Here is an 18,499-nt window from a genome sequence, read left to right on the forward strand (position 1 = left end):
CTACATCCTCCTGATGTGCTTGGTTAATACATTGTCTGAAAGACACCACATCCAACAATTCAGCATTCTCTCAATACTGCAGTAAAGTGTTGTCTTTAAAATGTTGCAGTAAAAAATCTTTGTGTTCATGTCCCTAGAATAGGATCTGAAGCAATATGCCTGATTCAGATAACCAGAATTGTTGCAAATCTAGGCTTCCTTCATGGCAAAAAATATTAAAGTCAAATGCCACAAAATATGAAATACTGCAAATCAGCACATAAATAATGGTGATGGAGTTTTGTCATGGGCAATGGGACTGTGCAATAGGCACTAAAATCTCTCAATTATTCACTGATTTCACTTGACTTCCAGTAATTCATATTCATATTTCATATGGCTATCTACTGAAGCACTCTATGTGGCTGTGAAGAATGTCTTCAATCCCATGTTCAAGCATGAACTAAATTACTGCATATAAACCAGATCTTTCTCCTATTAGGTTCATGTTTCCAATTGTAATTGGATTTGATTTGTTCTTTACGCATTGAAATCTTGCATATTTGAGCATTTATATATTTTTTTGACTCCTAGTGCCAGATCAGGCGCCTTTGATTGAGGATTTGGAACATATATTGGTGAGAGCATGGCAGGAATCTAATCTTACCGAAACCAAACATTACCAGCAATCTGTTTCTCAGTTGGCACCTTATATGTCATCACAGACGTTGGCTGTCACCCCAAATCAGCTCACCTGGTTGGCCAAACTAGCGGCCAGTTCCTGCAAGAATGTTGTCAAGATCATTGAGTGGACAAATTCATTGGCAGAAGGCCTCACAGAAACATTTAAGCTTCTCAGTGAGGGGAAACTACATGGAAAGACTTTTGTGGTAATCATTTGCACCACCAAAAATCAAAGCACTGAGTCATGTGTGGTGGTAACAGGTCAGTATTTGATATCTATGAAACTTGATCAGAATAATTTGCCAATTAAGTTTAAGGAGTGGTGTCAGCCTTTCCTTAATACGTCAACATATAGTCTGTTCTCAGTTCTCGTCTATCAATTCTACAACTCCATTTATCTCTCGGTGGTGTGCCTGCCTCGCTGCAACAGCTCCTTGTAAAAGTCAATAATCCTATGTGACCATCAACATCTTAAACCATCCTCACTAAATTTTTGCAGCATTTTACAGGGTTGAACAGATCAGCCTCCTCCACCATTTTCCCTCCTTTTCCTGGTTTGATTTTTCTCTGTCTTGCTTTAGCCAGTTTCCTGTTTTTTTATGGTTCTCTACTTTGTCTTAATTGTGTGCTGATATCTCAGATTATTTCTGTGTCCTTTCCATCAATAATGCATCTTTTGAGCATAGATGTATAAATTCCATGAAGAACAGTGATCAGAACAAGATGGCTGAATAATAAAGATCCAAAATCCCAAGGATACAATCTCTCTTTAGATAGTGGCTCAGGATTGTTTTAAGTTGAACAAAAGATGCAGTTGGGGTTCACATCCAAAAAGCAGAGCTTTTACTCGCAATTTACATCCTCATTACTTCATTTAAGTGTCCTTTTGGGTTACAAACAGAAATCTTTAGTTCAGACAGATATTTCTGCAGTCTGGAAAAAAAAAGTCAAAAAGTCCAGGCATTTCACACACAAATGTCAAATTAATATTTTCCCAGACTTATTATAATTAAAAATGCAATTCATCAAAAGCAGTTAAATGAATAAAATGAATAATTATTTCTAAATTTTAAAAAATTAATCGAACTTTCTCTTCACTTTTTTTCTATTTCACTTCTGCTCATTATTCTTTTCTCAATGTTAATTGTTATTATCGCAAAAGAATTTGCATGCATAACTAAAGTTTCTTGTCATTGGCTTCATTAATATCCATCATAGTGCAACACAGCAAGCAGAGACTGATAGGAATTGTGATTTCCATCCAGAAATCATTCATCCCATCACTTTAATGTCATTAACAAGAGAGGTAATATTTGATTTTACCATAAGTCAAGTCAAATTTATTGTCAATTAATTGTACAAGTAAAACCTGAAAAAACTGTTCTGCGGTCCTCGGTACAACCAGACAAAAAAAAACACACAGGCAGGTAAACAATACATCTGCGGGACAAGTATTCAGAAACACAAGTAAATAAATCAACATTGTTTCATGAATATGAGAGCCTCGGATGGTTGATATGAGCAGTTCTTATGGACATTTAGCATTTTCACTTCCTGTGGGAAGGAGCTGTCCCTCAGCATGACGGTGCTGGCTCTGATACTCCTGTTTCACTTCCCTAACGGGATCATTGAAGATTCTCTGTGTGGGGTGGAAAGGGTCCTCAATGATTTTACTTGCCCTCTTCACACAACAATCCCAGTAGATCACGTCGAAAAGTGGGGGGGGGGGGGGGGGTGCGGGAAGGGACTCCACTGATACTCTCTGCCTCTCTTATGGTCCTGTGGATTGACCTTCAATCCATTTCTCTACAGCAACCGTAAAACACTGAGATGCAGTGCTGCAACATGCATTCAAATCAGAATCAGAATTTATGGTCATGAACAAGTCTTTACATTCTATGTTTTGCACCAGCAAAACATTCATATTATAATTATCTTTCAACATTACAATAAATTTTAAAAAATAACAGTGCATGTAAAATAAGGCAGTGTCTTTGGTTCATTGATTATTCAGGAATCTGATGGCAGCGGGGAAGAAGCTGTCCTTGTACCTTTTCCTCGATGGTAGCAGAGTGTTGTAGGGGTCTTTGAGGATAGAGGCTGCTTTTTTTTAAGACACCATCTCATGTTGATGGAGTGAAGTCTGAAGTTTATACTTGTTCTGAGAGTTGGCGCCTCCGTATCAGACAATGATGCAACCAGCCAGAATGCTCACCACGATATACCTGTAGATGTTTACGAGTGTTTTCAGTGATATACTGAACCTCCTCAGATACCTCACAAAGTCTAGCTGCTGGTGAGCCTTCTTTGTGATTGCATCAACGTGGAGGCTCCAGGACAGAGCCTCAGAGATATTGACACCCAGGAATTTGAAGTTCTTGACCCCTTCCACTGCTGAGCCCTCGATGAGGACTGGGTCGTGTTCCCCTGACATCCTTCTGAAATCCATAACCTTCTCCTTGGTTTTGCTAATGTTGAATGCAAGGTTGTTGTTGTTATACCACCCAACAAGCTGATCTATCTCTCTCTCCCATATGTTTCCTCATTGTCATTTGTGATTCTGCTGACAACTGTGGTGTCATTGGCAAACTTGTAGATAGCATTAGAATTGTACTGGGCCACACAGTCATGGGTGTATAATGAGTAAAGCTAAGCATGTATCAGGGTGCACCTGTGTTGATAATCAGTGAGGAGGAGATGTTGTTTCCAATTTGTACTGACTGTGGCCTTCTGATGAGAAAATCAAGGATCCAGTTGCAGAGTAGATTACAGAGCCCTAGAGTTTGTAGCTTCTTGACCAGCACTGAGGAAATAAAGGTATTGAAGGCCGAGCTGTAGTCGATGAAGAGCAGCCATGTGTATGAATTGCTGTTTTTGAGGTGATCCAGAGCTGAATGGAGAGCCTGCGATATTGCATCTGCTGTGGAGCAATTGTGACAATAGGTGAATTGCAGAGGGTCCAGATCTTTGTGTTAATTCTGGCCATGACCAGCCTGTCAAAGCATTTCATTTCAGTAGAAATTAGTGCTACTGGGCAGTAGCTGCAAACTCTGTGGCACTGGAAGTACGAAATAAAAACAGAAACTCTGAGAATATTCAGCAAGTCAGGAAGTATCTGTAAAAGATTAAGCAGAATTAATGTTTCAAATTGATGATCTTTCAATTGAATGAAGAAAGGTTAAGTATCATTTACGTTTTGAGTTGTACTCAGGGGGAAGGGTTTGAGGGAGTTATGGGAAGGGGTGATATGGCAGAGAAAGGATCGGTGTTTGAAGACATGTTAATCTCAGATTATCCACGTGTAATATATTTTAAACAGTTCCTAACTACCAGTTTGCATGAATCTCTTATTTCTCCAGGAAAACGTCAGGCTGGATTTTTGGCTAGAACAATGCTCAGTCCAAAAGAACACCTGAAAGAAATTAACTGTGAACTTGTCGCTGGGACAGTTGGGGTACTGGAAGCTTTCTTCAGCAGCCTTTGTCCAGGTAAATGATTGCTATCACAGTTTATTCCCCAACCTTGTTATCTGGTTGCTGGGAAATTTGATTTGGGATATTCAGATTGAGACATTTTCTGGCAGAGATTGGAAAACATCTTCAAGGTTCATTGCAATGAGCTATTTTCCAGTAACACATCTCCATGAACTTACCTAACCTGATGCTGCACCTGATGGAGTTCCACACCACAAAGCAGGTTCTTTGTACAAACTTGTCCATAGGTATTTTATTGTCTACCAAAGCTTGCCCCAATTGCCTACATTTGGACCATATCTCTCTGAACCTTTCCTCTCCATGTCTTTTAAATGTTACATTTGTACTTGCCTCTACCACTTCTTCGGACAGCTCGTTCAGCATACCGATATCCCTCCGTATGGGGGGGAAAGTGTCCCTTTTTAAGTCTTTCCTCATCTTAGATCTATGGCCCTCCAGATTTTGACTCCCTGATGCTTGATCTCTGACTTTTCATGTTATCTCCACCCTTCATGATTTTCTGTACCTCCATAAAGTCACCCCAGCAAAGAAATCTCACCCTTTCAACCTCTTCTTTCAACTCAAACTCTCCAATCCCAGCGACATCCTCATAAATCTTTTATGAACCCTTACCGGTTTATAAATTGACAGCCAGAATTTCACACAATGTGCCAAATGCGACCTCACCAATGTATTGCAACTGGAACCGAAGAACACTACAACACAGAATTGGGCCCATTTGCCCATCGACTCCATACAAAATGATCATTTCACCATGCCCCATTGACCTTCACCTGGGCCAACGCCCTCCAAACCTCTCCCATCTATATACCTATTCAAATTTTCTTAAACATGGAAATCAAACTCACATCCACCACTCCCTGCAAGAAGAAATTCCACCCAATGTTCCCCTTGAACATTTCACTTTTCACCATTAACCCATGTCCTCTAGAAATTCCACCCAACCTTAGTGGGAAAAGTTGGCTTGCATTAAGTCTATCTGTTCCCTTCATAATTTTATATCCTTCCAACAATTCTCCCCTCATTCTTTCACTCTAGGGAATAAAGACCTAACTTATTCAGCCTTTTCCAATAACTCAGCTTGTCAATTCCTGGCAACATCCTTGTAAATGTTTTCTCCAATTTTTGAATCTTAATGATAATTTTCCTGTTGTTAAATGACCAAAGTTGGAAACACTACTTCAAATTTGGCCTCACAGTTGTCTTGCACAACTCCACCATAATATCCTAATGCCTATAAACAGTACTTGGATTTAGGAAGGCCAACATTCCAAAAGCTCTCTTTATGACCTAATCTACCTGTGACACCACTTTCAGTAAATCATGTATCTGTATTTCCAGATCCCTCTGTTCATCTGCATTCCTCAATGTCCTACCGTTTATAGTGTATATCCAACCTTGGTTAGTCCTCCAAAAGAGCAGCTCCTCACAATTTTCTGCATTAAATTCCATCTGCCAGTCTGCATCCCAATTTCACAGCTGGCCCAGATTCAGTTGCAAGATTTGAAACTCTTTCTCGTTGTCCATTGCACCTACAATCTTTGTGTTATCTGCAAGCTTGCTGATCCCAGTCCGAGGGGCAATTATCGATAGCTCCTTTCACACTGGCACTTTGTCCTAGTGATTAACGGCCAATGTAACCGGTTAAGGGCCCAATGTGAAAGCTCCTTAATCTGCATGCAGGCATCAAATCACGCTGGGGATGAACTGCCTAGGTAGGTTGTATCATCCCCAGGGTTATTTGACACCTGCGTGCTGATAAGCTCAGTGTGAAAGGGACATGGACTATCCAGGGACAAAATAGTGAAGTGTTGAAGACATTTTTGCATGAGAGCAGGAACGTAAAGGAAACAAAAGATTAAAAAGGTATAAACTTTGCCAACTTATATAAATCTTTATAAATTTCTAAAGGACTGTGGGAAAGTCAAGGAGGGAGAGAAAGAGAGAGAGAGAGAGAGAGAGCGCACGATGGCAGACCTGCCCTCCCAAAATTCTGTGTGGCAGAGAAACCTCTCCATGAGTGCTCTGTGCATACAGCCCTTTCTCTGCCGCATGGAATTCTGGGAGGGCAGGTCCGCCATTGTTCTTTCCCACAGTTTTTACAAATTGAGTGTTTTTGCCGCTACCACTTTTCCACAGTCCTCTATACATTTATAAAGGTCGGCACAACAACAGGGGCTGGAGGGTTCATACTGTGCTCACAAAACACTTAATTATGTCATAATTAGGCATGATTAAGTTTGTTAAAATACAAGATCATAGTACATTGATCAGGATTTAGGGCAGATCCACTACTGAACGATGCATCACTCAGACCTCACCAGTGGAGGATAGACTCCCCTATTCCCTATGCCTTGTGATGAGTGTGAAAGGATGCGGAGAACTGGTTAACAGTGGCCCAGTGTGAACAGAAAAATTGGCTTCCTTAACCTGTTCACTGAACGGCCAGCATAGTGGTTAGCCAATGTGAAAAGGGCTTTTGACCACTCTCTGGCTTCTCCTCCAAAGCCAATGTCTAATCCAATTTATCTGAATACCGAGCAACTGAACATTTTCGACCAACCTCCTATGCTGGACCATGTCAAACATCCACTTCCTTTCCTTCATCACCTTTTCTTGTTAGCTGCTTGAAAAGCTCCAGAAGGTTGGTTAGACAAGCCTGATCATGCACAAGGCCAGATTGACTATCCATACCTGTCTTTCCAAATACTTATATTGCTTGTCTCTTAGAATGCATCCAATAACTTACCACTGCTGATGTCAGGCTCTTTGGTCATAATTTCCCAGGTTATTCTTAGAGCTTTTTGTAAACAATGGAAAAACGTTAGCTGTCCTCCAATCCTCCAGCATCTCATCCGTGGCTTAGAACACTTTAAATATCTCTGCTGGGGCCTTTGCAATTTCTCCATGAATCTCCCTCAAGATCCAAGGGAATATCTTGCCAGACCCTGGGGATTTCCCCCCCCCCCCCCTTATTTGCTTTTAGACAGCAAACACGTTATCCTCTACATTCTCTCCAATGTCCTTTACTGTTTTGCCTTACTTCTGTCAACTCAGTGTCCATCTCCAAAATAAATGCAGATGCTAAAATTCCATTTAAATTCTCTCCCATCTGTTTTGGCACAGATGACCATTCTGGTCTTCAAAGAAATCAATTTTATCCCTTGCAATCCTTCTGCTCTTAATATATCTGTAAAAGCCTTGGATTTTCTTTCCTTCACTTTGTCTGCCAATGCTTACTTGCATTTCTTATGTTTGTTAAGTGCCTCATTTGTTCCTTGCTGCCCATTCCTTTTATGCATTTCCTTATTCTTCTTAACCACGGCCTCAATATCTTTAGAAAAGCAAGTTTCCTTACACCTATTAGTCTTGCTTTTAATTTTGACAGGTACATACAAATTCTGTACTTTCAACATTTCATCTGTGAAGGCCTCCCACTTCAACATAACATCTGGATCCAGGAGATCCAGTATTGCACTCTCTAGTTTGGACCTCTATATATTGATTAAGGAAACTTTCCTGAACACATTCAACAAATTCTAACCCATACAGCCCTTTTATAATATTGAAGTCTCAGTCAATATGTGGAAAGTTAAAATCACAACTGTATCTTTCTTTCATCTGTCTACTCTCTTGTCACAAATTTGTTCCTCAAATTCCTGCAGACTTTTAAGCAGTCTATAATATCCTATTAACATAGTTATCCCTTTCTCATTCCTCAGTTCCACACATATAGCCTCAGTTGATGAGCTCTCTATTCTGTCCTCTGAGCACTGTTGTGACATTTTCCCTGACTAACAGTGCCACACCTCCCCTTGTATCCCTCCCTCTCTGCCATGTCCAATGCAAGGAATATTCAGCTGCCAGTCCTGACCCTCTCACAATCAAGGCTCATTGATTACTACATGATAACTTCATGTACTGATATATGCTCAAAGCTCATCCATTTTCTACAACATTTATTGCATTGAAATAGACGCAATTCAGAACATTATTCCCACCATGCACAACCTTACTGCTTCTGTCATTGTTTGCTGTCTTAACAACAACTTTTCCATAACCATTCTACTACCTGATCTCTGGCTTCCACCCCTCATCAATTAGAGTTTAAATCCCCCCCCCCAGAGCGATCTGGGAAAACTTGCCAAAATGATACTGGTTCCCCTCTAGTTCAGAAGCAAATTGCCCCACTGATACAGGTTCCTCTTTCCCTAGAAGGGGGGTCAATGATCCAGAAATGTGTAGCTCTCCCACCTACACCACCTTGTTAGCTGTATTATCCTCCTATTTTTAGTCTAACTAGCATGTGACATGGGTAGTGGACCTGAAATCACTGACCTGCAGGTCCTTTTCTTTAACTTAGCACCTATCTTCTCTGAATTTGCTGCACATGAATTATTACCCTTCCCACCCACATATGTCCTTATATGGACCACAACATTTGTTTGCTCACCTTCCCATTTAAGAATGCTATTGACTTGATCCAAGATGTCCCTGACCTTGGCACCTAGAAGGCAGAGTACCATCCAGGAGACTTGATCTTGTCCAAAGAACATCCTCTCTGTTTCCCTAACCATTGAATCCCCTATCCCGATTGTTCACCTCTTCTCATCCTTTCTCTTCAGAGCTAAAAGGTCAACTCTGTGTCAATGACATGACCAATGTGGATTTCCACGGTAGGATGCCCTCTTCAACATTATCCAAAACAGTATACTGTATGTGTAATTGAGGGGAATGACCAGAGGGTTACCCTGCACAGACTATCTATTGCCTTTCCCCTCTCCTGGCTCCTCCCTCCCAGTTGTGACTGCCTCCCAAATGGTCTAGAGTTCATCCAGCTCCAATTCCCTGTCACACTCTGTAAGGAGCTGGAGCTACGTGCACTTCTCGCAGGTGAAGTCTTCAGGGACACTTGCGGTGTCCCAGATATCCCACATCCTACAAGATGAGCATACCATTGTACTAAATTCCATTTCCACTGCTCTCTCTCTCTGTTGAATAGGGAAAAGCCTTACTTTAGCCTCCCAAACCAAAGCCTGGACAATTCCTCTCAGCACAGATACACCCAAACATCCTACCTGTTCAAACCTGTGACTTTTTTCTCAGCAGCTGTTGTCAAATCTTCACCTCTTCCTTTTCCTTTCCTTGCCAAATCTTCTTGAGCCAAAACATCCAAGTTACACTCTCCTGCTAGATCACTCTCCTAGTGGTCATTCAACTTGAGCTTCCCTTCCTCTATTGGGTTCAATTAATTCACCAGTTTCACACAATACACCAACCTTTACTAGTGCTTTTAAGGGCTTCCCCTTTCCCTGCAAACTGCAAGAAATTTCCACTTTTGTGCTTAATGCCCTTACCACTTTGTGAACCATATATACATGCACCCCGAGTTCCCTCTGTTCCACAACATGCCCCTGGGCCTGCCTTTTATTATATAAATCCTGCCCTGGTTTGACTTGCATAATAAAACCTTTTTATAAAAAAAATTGGATGGGGATTGTTGGTTAATTGGGTTATTTGGGTGGAAAAGGCTCATGGGCCTAAATAAAATGCTGTGTGTCTAAACAAAATACATTACCTCACATTTCAGTTAAATTAATCTGCCATTCCAAGGCCCACTTCCCCATTTAATATAGCACCCATTGAAAACTTAAATGACTCTCCCCACTGTCCAGTAAACCACTAATTTTGGTATCATCCACAAACATATATGATGTACCATGTGAATATATCAATTTATCAATAACTTGGATGTCCAGCAATAGTGAACCAAACACAGATCCTAGTGGCAGACCACGAGTCACAGGTCTCCAATCAGGCGCCAATTTAAAACTGTGGAGCACTGGGGCAAATAAAGGAAAAAAAGTGTCTTGTCCTAAACATATGGAGGGCACTGTAATTGCTAATTTGCCACAATACCTTTGCTACATGACCATCTTTATAACAAATACAGATGGGAGGTGTTCATTAAGATCTGATCCATCATCTCGTGGGGATCTATTATCTCCTTCATTATCCTTTTGCTCTTAATATACCCATGGAATCTCTTGGGATCCTGTATGTGTTGGACGACCTGTTTCATTGTGCCTGTATTGAATACTGTGACATTCAGAGCACGTCGAAACAAGCCTTTTTGTTTTGCACCAGATTCTAAAGAATCTTGCACTGGTGAGCTCACGGAGCCAAAACTGAACAAAACTAGATTGTAAAGTAGAAGAATCATAGGACAAGATCAAGACTGTAACAGATCACAAGCCAACCTTGTAAGTTAAGAACAATGTCGCCTCCCTTCTGGACAGAATAAACATCTGTGTTTGATGAGAAGAACAGGATGATGCCAAAGAAAGCACCGTGTCCCCTGTTGAATGTGCCCCCTGCATAGCTGTGGCTGAGATGAGGAGAACTTTATCTAAGGTGAACCCACACAAGGCAGTGGGACCAGACAACCCTATCTGGTATGGTATTGAAGGACTGCACAGACCAATTGACAGAGGTCTTCAAGGACATCTTCAACACCTCACTGTAGCAGCCCATCATTCCTGCAGGGTTCAAGACAGCCACCATCATTCTAATATCCTATTTAGCATGGTGTGGGTGTCATATTGTAATGTGATGATCGATTCAGCCATTATTATCATGGTAAATTGGTCAGGAGTCATCTTTAGTTAGTTCTCCAACTTGGTATGGCAGCATTATCCTTCAAGACTACTGCCTTGATCAGTGGTGATGGGACATTGAAGTTTCCCCAGCTAAATTACTTACTGTGGTCTTCTTCCAACTGTTGTGCAGCGTGGAGCATACCAATTTGTTAGCTGAGAGAAGACTGTTTGGGCTCATGCCGTAAGTTTTCATGGGATCCCAGCATATGCTTTAACTGGTCAACAGCCAAAAGGAAAACTTCTACATTTCAAAAAAATTATCATGTAACACTTAGCAAAATTTCAACCTTGGCAACAAATATCATTCTAATTTAACAAGTATACAGTATGTGGAGAGTGAGACTGCGAAAGAAATTTACCCTTTGGACTTTTTTTGATAAATATCAAAATCTTTGATTTGAGGAGAAAGGGAGTATTCAAAGCAAACTAAAAGGACACTTGAAAGACTCCTTCATGTCTGTGATTAGGCAAATGGACCTGCTTGAGAGTGCTTTTTAAAATTTGTTTTTCCATGATCAAATTTGACAAAACTACTTGCATACTATGATGGAAAAGGTGATTCCAAAGTATATTTCAATGCAAGAGAAATGAAAATAAACAATGTGGATATTAGTTTATTCTACTAATTAAACTTCAAACTGCATTTATTTACCAGATGTTTTTGGTTACTGTTCATATTTGTTCCAGATGGAGACCCTGACACACTTTTAGAAAAGTGCAATCTGAGAGGGAATGGTGAAGACTCAAATTTCACTTCTCCATTGAAGAAATTTGATGATGTTTTAGCTCAAAGGCCAACTATTTGTTCAGGTGAGCATTGTGAATTCCTATCAGTTAGAATGTGAAATCATGTTTCAGTCGATTGATTTCCAGCATGATCACGAGCTTCCCTGTGAAGAAAGATGAAACAACCTGGCCCTGGAATTTAGAATGATAGGCAAGTCCATGGAAAAATACAATGCTGAAAAGACTCATCGGGTTGGATATTGCAAGGATGCTTTCCCTTCTGAATAAGGGCATATGTTCTCATGATCAGGAGTCAGCCACAAGAAGGATATCAAGATTAATGTATTAAGGGCTGTGAAAGTTTGGAATTCTTTAACCCCAGAGAGTTATGCAAACTGAGGCACAATTTTATCCAAGGCTGAGATAAATATGCTTTTAAATACTTGGGAAATTGAGGGTTATGAGAAAAATGGACCAGTTGTGAAAGGTTATGTGATCCACTCTAATTTCTTAAATTCTTTCTTTTCAAAACATTTAGGTTCAGATTCAAAAAAAGATTAATGCTAACATTTATTTTCTGGAACAGCACATCAAACAATTGAAATTATGTATAGGTAAACTGTGAGCTTGCATGTTTTCTAAATTGGAAAATAGAGGCCATCACTTATGATTATATATTTTTTCAATTTAAGCGATGGAGTATTACAGATTATAAATTTCTCATTCTTACCAACTAGTCATGTCTTTTACCAGCCAGTGGCATTTGTGAAAATTTCTCCCTGGAGAAATTTATTTTTGACTGAATAGTGCAGTGCAAGGAACAAAATATGAATTCCCAACACAGGAAGCAAAAGAGATCAACTTAGAGCAGTGTGATGCAAATATGGCCTGAGGGAGAGAGAGAGAGAGAGAGAGAGAGAGAGAGAGAGAGAGTAATGAAGATGCAAAGTGGTTAAGGGGTGGGCTTGATATTTCATCAAGGATAAACTGGAATCCAAGTAAAACACCTGGGGAATCAAATTTTCAATAATTAAAGCAAAAATATGGAATAAATGTCTACTATTAGTAATGGCAACAGTGAAAGTATCAGGTTGTCACTGAGACACTCCAAGGCGAGTGATTTCTGTTCAAACAAGAAAATCTCTAGATGCTGGTGTCTAGTTCAATACACAAAAGCACTGAGGAAATTCAGCAAGTCACACAGCATCCATAGGAAATAAAAGGCAGTTTAATTCCCAATGCAGGGCTCAGGTCAGAATCATTAGTTACCCTTTACATCCTATGGGGGCTGCATGACCTGCTGAGTGTCTCCAGCATTTCTGTGCATTGCAAGTGAGTGGTTTCCATCCACTTCTTCTATTTCATAGCTATTTAGTGGTCAACAATGACTCTTCACCCAATGAATGAATACGTAAAAAGAAAAGTGACGCAAAGAGAAAGAAGGAGATGGAAAGACTTGAATTAGGGCATGTGGGAGAAGTGGAGTGGCAGTCAGAGAAGAATGGAAGTAAATGATTTTAGTTGGTGAATTTTGACAATGAATATTCATGATATAGTTGGAATCACGCATAATTTTTAAAAATTGAGGGAATCTCTCAATGTTTTGTTCTGACTCACCTGCTACGATGATACAAGGGATAAAATGTATTCTGTATAATTATTAGCTTTGGTTTTCGGTTTAGTATGTCATGTTCAATAACCAAATAAATTGAAATTTAAAAAGCAGTGATGAATTTTTTCCTTTTAATTTTTTATTTCCCCACTCGCCATAGCTTCAAACAAAGAAACATGTCAGATTCATCCCATTCAACTTGCTATGGCTCGAAAGCTATTATCTCACCTATGTGCTATTGCTGATTCTGGGACACAAAATCTAGATCTGGGTTCCTTCGAGAAAGTCGACTTCCTAATTTTGGTGCCTCCATCAGAAGTAGCTTACCAGCAGACGGTGCTACGTGTCAGGCAGTCAGGTAACATTACAATTTGAAGCACCTATTAAATTCATCTTTCAAGTTTAAGTTTACAGATGTAATATATAACTTTATATTTTACTGTCAAGGCCAGCATTTATTGCTCATTCATATTTGCTTCATAAAAGCAGGTGGTGAGTCATTTCTTTAATCACTTCAAGTGAAGGTGCTCCTGTACTATTGTTGGATAGGGAATTCCACTATCTAACCTAGCAACATAACTGTTACGTTCATACATTCCCAAGTCAGGATGGTGTTCCATCTATCGATGATGGTCCTCCCACATTTGCTGCCCCTGACCCTTTCTTGTCAAAGAGCTTGTGAGTTTGGGAAGAACCGAAGTGAGTAGCTGCTGTGCATTTTGTAGATGACGCATAATATAGCTACCGAGCTCTGGCAGGGAAGAAAATGAATATTTAGGGTAGTGGATGAGTTTCAGTTATTTGAGCTGGTTTGTGAGCGGAAAATCTTGAAGCAATCAGGATGCAATTCATTTGCTGCAGGCTTCTTGGGCTAACCACTGTATTTTTGGGCCAATTAAGTTTTTGGTTCATGTTTAACTTGAATGTCAAAGGCCACTTCTTTGTTGGAGATGAGCATTGCCTGTGATTTGTGATATGACTGTTTTATTGGCGCTTCCCTCCTGAACAATGCAGAATTTAGGCATGGAATGCTTTGTAATCAGATCCACAGAGACAAACTAAGCACTGCTTTTGGAACCCCTTCCTCATGTAGTCACATGATTGTTTGATCCTCAGTAAATTGCACAGAGGAGAAGTGCACCCTAAACAACAGAGTGGGTAAGGGCCACAATGTAAGATCCCTCCTTGCACTTCTCCTTCTTGTCATCCTCCACGTCAAGACATACAAAATAGCTCTTACTAGGCCTTTTCACTATGTAGGCGAGCGGTGACTCTACTTGGACCCAGGTGAAATTTCCGGGAAGGCAGGACCTCCCTGGCCTTTCACACCTCAGTCCAAAATCCCTGGAATTTGCCCTCCCCAGCAATTTAGGGGGGTTCCGCCCCCAGGGATGAAGCGTTAAGCACTTACAGGATGAAGAGGCTACTTTAACCAGAGTTCTCAGGATCACAGAATTGAACCTTTATGTCGCTCCCCATTGTTTATTCAAACTGACCTTCACTGATATGTGACCTGGATAAGGGGTGTTTATTTCATCATCACGTTAGCACATGTGTCTTTGCCCAATTCCCCAATCAGCATTAAATGATTTGGTGATATGGTCCAAACATTTAATGAAACATTCCCAGCTGTCTGTTGCCCCCCAGCCATCCATCGTGTCTCCACCCCCCCCCCCTCCCCCACCCCGCTTCAGCACTTTGCAATGGAGGTGCAATGTGGGATCAGTGGCCGACTTCTGGGAAATACAGAGCGGTTCCAGCTGTATGGGGGAAAATGGGTAATGAGGATGGCCATTGATCGCACATTGAGCCACTGCCGTGAGATGCTGGAGTGGCCCCAAAACAGCCTGCAGTTGTCAGGATTTCTGTGGTATGATTCTTTATTTTAATCTCCTATCTGACGCAGCATGCACGCGCTGACATCACGACACTTCCCCTGCTGGGCCATTTGCCGATTCACACCACTGTGAGAGGGTGGTCCAGGAAAATTACCCGGGTCCACGGCCCTATCTCTTAGAACCACGGACCCAGGCTGGCATTTTCACACCACCGATTCATGGGAGGGTTCCCCATTTTACATGGCAGTGTGAAAAGGCCTAATGTTAAATCACTTTAACCCTGATAATATTTAGTGAAGTACATTTGACGTGGATTGTTGTTATTTGCAGAAGGGCATCTCCAACATTAAAAAAAAATGTGATTTTTATAAAGATCTTTCCTCTCAAACAAGAGACGCATTTGATAATTACTTGATGTTCATGACATGTTAACAGATGCCAATCTTTCACAATCATTTTCAGAGGAATATTTTTAATTTGAAAAACAAAATATTGCTTTTAGTTTCACTGAAATGTGACCTGCTGGTTTACCTGTGTTTTCCAGGGATCTTGGAAGAACTTGGATTGGAGGCAGTATTTGTTGCAAATAAGTGTGCAGAACATGTAATGAAACTTGCTGTAGAAGATCAGAGCAAGTTTGAAGCTTTTCAGCAAAATGTATTAAACAGTCCTTACACGTTATTCATACTGATCCATGACCATGCACATTGGGATTTGACAAGGTGAATGTATGAAATGTTTTTCACTTTTGGAAGTTTTATGAACAAAATGTTGACTTTTGCTTTTTCATTAAATGTATCTCTACTGTGTCCTTAATTTGAAATGTTCTCCATTTGCTTGCATAATTTGTTTCAAATGAAAATTTGGTTTGCAGAATTTATATCAAAATGGAATCATTCACTTTTTACGTCCCATTCATTTTGATGCATAAGTGAGATTGCCCTTGGATATGTCACACGCTGTGATTGCTTTTTTGGTGTCTGAGGTTAAAGTGTACTTAATCCTAACTGTTGCCAACCAGTGGTGACCATGGGGCTCCTGCTACTTTCACTTGAGATAAAGTCCTGTAATACTGCTTTCATACGTTGGATCAGTTTTGAAACTTTCACTGATGGTGTCAGAGCTGCTCATCTTTGCTCTTGATTTTAAATTTCTTTGACATAGGCAGTTGAGTTGCATGATATCTGTCATGTTAATGGTGCTTTCTACATCTGAGTATATAATTGTGACATATAAAAAACCTCTTTAATCCTTCAGGGATGAAAATGTTCCTTGAAATATAGAGATGATTGTAATCTCAGTCTTGTGATCAATTACTATTGTAAATAAAGCTGCCATTCAGATATCCCAGTCACATCCTCTGTTCAGGATTGTGCTGAATGATGGCATCAGCAGTGGGAATTCCAAGTGTACAGAAAGTTACAGAACAAAATTTTCTTTTGTTACAATCGTAAAATATGCCCTGAACACCTGAATAGGATCTGTGGGATGTCTAACTTTTTTATTTGATTCAGATGTTATTTGTCATTGCTTTTTTCATTCTCAGATTATTGTTTTGACTGACCCAATTAAATGTATGTACCTTCCCATTCCCTATAGTCCTCGCTGTTGACTCTGATGACGTCTTTCCTTTTAAAATATCAAATTGTGCTTCAGGGTTCAGTGTAAAGTCCTAAACAGTGTTTTCCTAAGTAAAAATAATTAGTGCATTGCCACTACTGATGTGCATTATCACAGTCACTGAAGCAAGTCTAACACTTATTCCATACGTAACTGAAGGCTTGTCTTGCTGTGTCTCTTGGATATATCTCAAAGTACGTCATCTCAATGCTTTTGGAAATTTGATGATTAACCTTCAAGGGATATTAGCCAATATTTCTCAGGAGAAAAAGGAAGAGATTTTTGCAGCATCTTTTCTCAGAATGTGCCACAACTTTTAGTTAAACAGAGATTATAATGGATGGAATCGTGTTGACTTATTTTGGCATTGTCTCGTATGTATCAATTCTTTTTGTTGGAGAGAGAGGAATGTTGTCCAAACCACTGGTGCATTCCTCCTTTGCAAAATGCCTTTGGACCCTTTAGATTGTTGGGAGGAGGCAGGGCCTCATTTAATTTTGGAATATTAGCCCTATTCAACTACTGCCAGGAATTTGTAGTTTCAGCTTTTTGTGACACCACCAGGAGACATTCAAAAATATTATACAAGCTTCATTCTGGCATTTGCAGATGAGAATGACATCCACAAAATTACCTGACAATGCGAAGAGTATGGAAAAACTTGCATTATTACTAAGTTTTGACAATTTTCTTTTTTCAGCAGGGATACCAACATGAACTTAAGGTAAATTTCATCCCCTCTTCTGTCGTAATACAACAGCACTTACTCTTACGACCCAACAAGAGGCAGAATTACGAAAATGTGAATGTTGGAAATTATGGAATGAAGTCCCAGCATGTATAATTATGTGCTTTCCCTGAATTATGCTCTTTGATATTTATCAAGACACATTTATTGAAACAATAAGCCTAATTGACAGGTTTTAGAAAGTAATTCTATTCTCACGTTACATGGATTTTAATGTTTTGCATTCTCTGAAATATCCAGCTACAATTACAAAAGCCTTTCAACATTGGGTTGCAAACTGTTGCATTTTGCACTTCACCTTGGCTATGCAACTTATAAAGGCCACCTCTTTGATGCTCTAATGTTGTTGCTGGTGTGTGGAGGTACAGCATTCTACTGAGTTTTAAATTACTAAAGTATGTCTCTGGATGAGCACCTTGGACTGATTCTGTGAAGCCACTTGTAAGTGGCTTCAATGTTAAATTGAAAGTATCCATATTACACAAGAACAGAGATAAGATTTAAATACTTTGCAGACAGGATAAATTGAGGAGAAAACTTAACAATAAAACTGATGTCTATATCCATTCTTCATAAAATGAACTGGAGAGTTACTTATATGTTTGTTATTTCTGCTTAATTGAGGTGAAAGTAATGTGCCCAAGATAGTGAAGTATTTCTCCATGTTTTCTTACTGGTGTCAGTGTTAGTGTTTTTTTGACAGAAATTCTGCGATATTTCCCCAAGGAAGACCTGGCATTAAGCCAACTTTGGTCATTTACACTGAACTGAACAAAACTGGCATAATGCTAGGTCAGTGTGCTTTTTTACACAGCAAGGCATAGCATAAAAAAGCCACCAAGTGACTGTGTAAAAAGCATAGTTGATAACTTTGATCCATTATGACATAACCTGAGCAGAGTACCATGAACCTAAAAGTACAGTATACTTCAGTCTTCGCGTTAAACAAAAATCTCAGTTGTATTTTTTCAACACTAGCCACCTAGATGAGTCCTGGAAAATTGGAAAAGTGTGAAATGGCTGCTTTTATTAATGTTCTTCCACCATCTAACCTGTGATGCCACACTCATCGTTGAAACTTTACACCTATTTGCTGAAGTTTCTTGGTTCCCAATAAGATTACCAATTTTTTGTTCTTC

General features: G+C 39.9%; 1 protein-coding gene across 8 annotated transcripts in view; it reads left to right on the plus strand.

Moving 5' to 3' along the window:
• Positions 1-18,499, plus strand: part of greb1 (growth regulating estrogen receptor binding 1) — a 266,669-nt gene that overhangs the window by 169,367 nt on the left and 78,803 nt on the right. For 5 of the 8 annotated variants that reach the window (XM_069886310.1, XM_069886304.1, XM_069886306.1 and 2 more), the window contains 6 exons: positions 574-924; positions 4,023-4,151; positions 11,504-11,626; positions 13,315-13,512; positions 15,537-15,714; positions 17,313-17,336. In XM_069886310.1, the coding sequence (XP_069742411.1) occupies positions 574-924; positions 4,023-4,151; positions 11,504-11,626; positions 13,315-13,512; positions 15,537-15,714; positions 17,313-17,336 (1,003 nt within the window). The remainder of the gene's footprint in view (positions 1-573; positions 925-4,022; positions 4,152-11,503; positions 11,627-13,314; positions 13,513-15,536; positions 15,715-17,312; positions 17,337-18,499) is intronic. The other 3 variants (XM_069886308.1, XM_069886309.1, XM_069886305.1) reach the window with 2 other exon arrangements.

The sequence above is a fragment of the Narcine bancroftii genome, chromosome 6 (genome assembly GCF_036971445.1).
Source record: "Narcine bancroftii isolate sNarBan1 chromosome 6, sNarBan1.hap1, whole genome shotgun sequence".
In the NCBI taxonomy this organism is placed as follows: Eukaryota; Metazoa; Chordata; class Chondrichthyes; order Torpediniformes; family Narcinidae; genus Narcine; species Narcine bancroftii.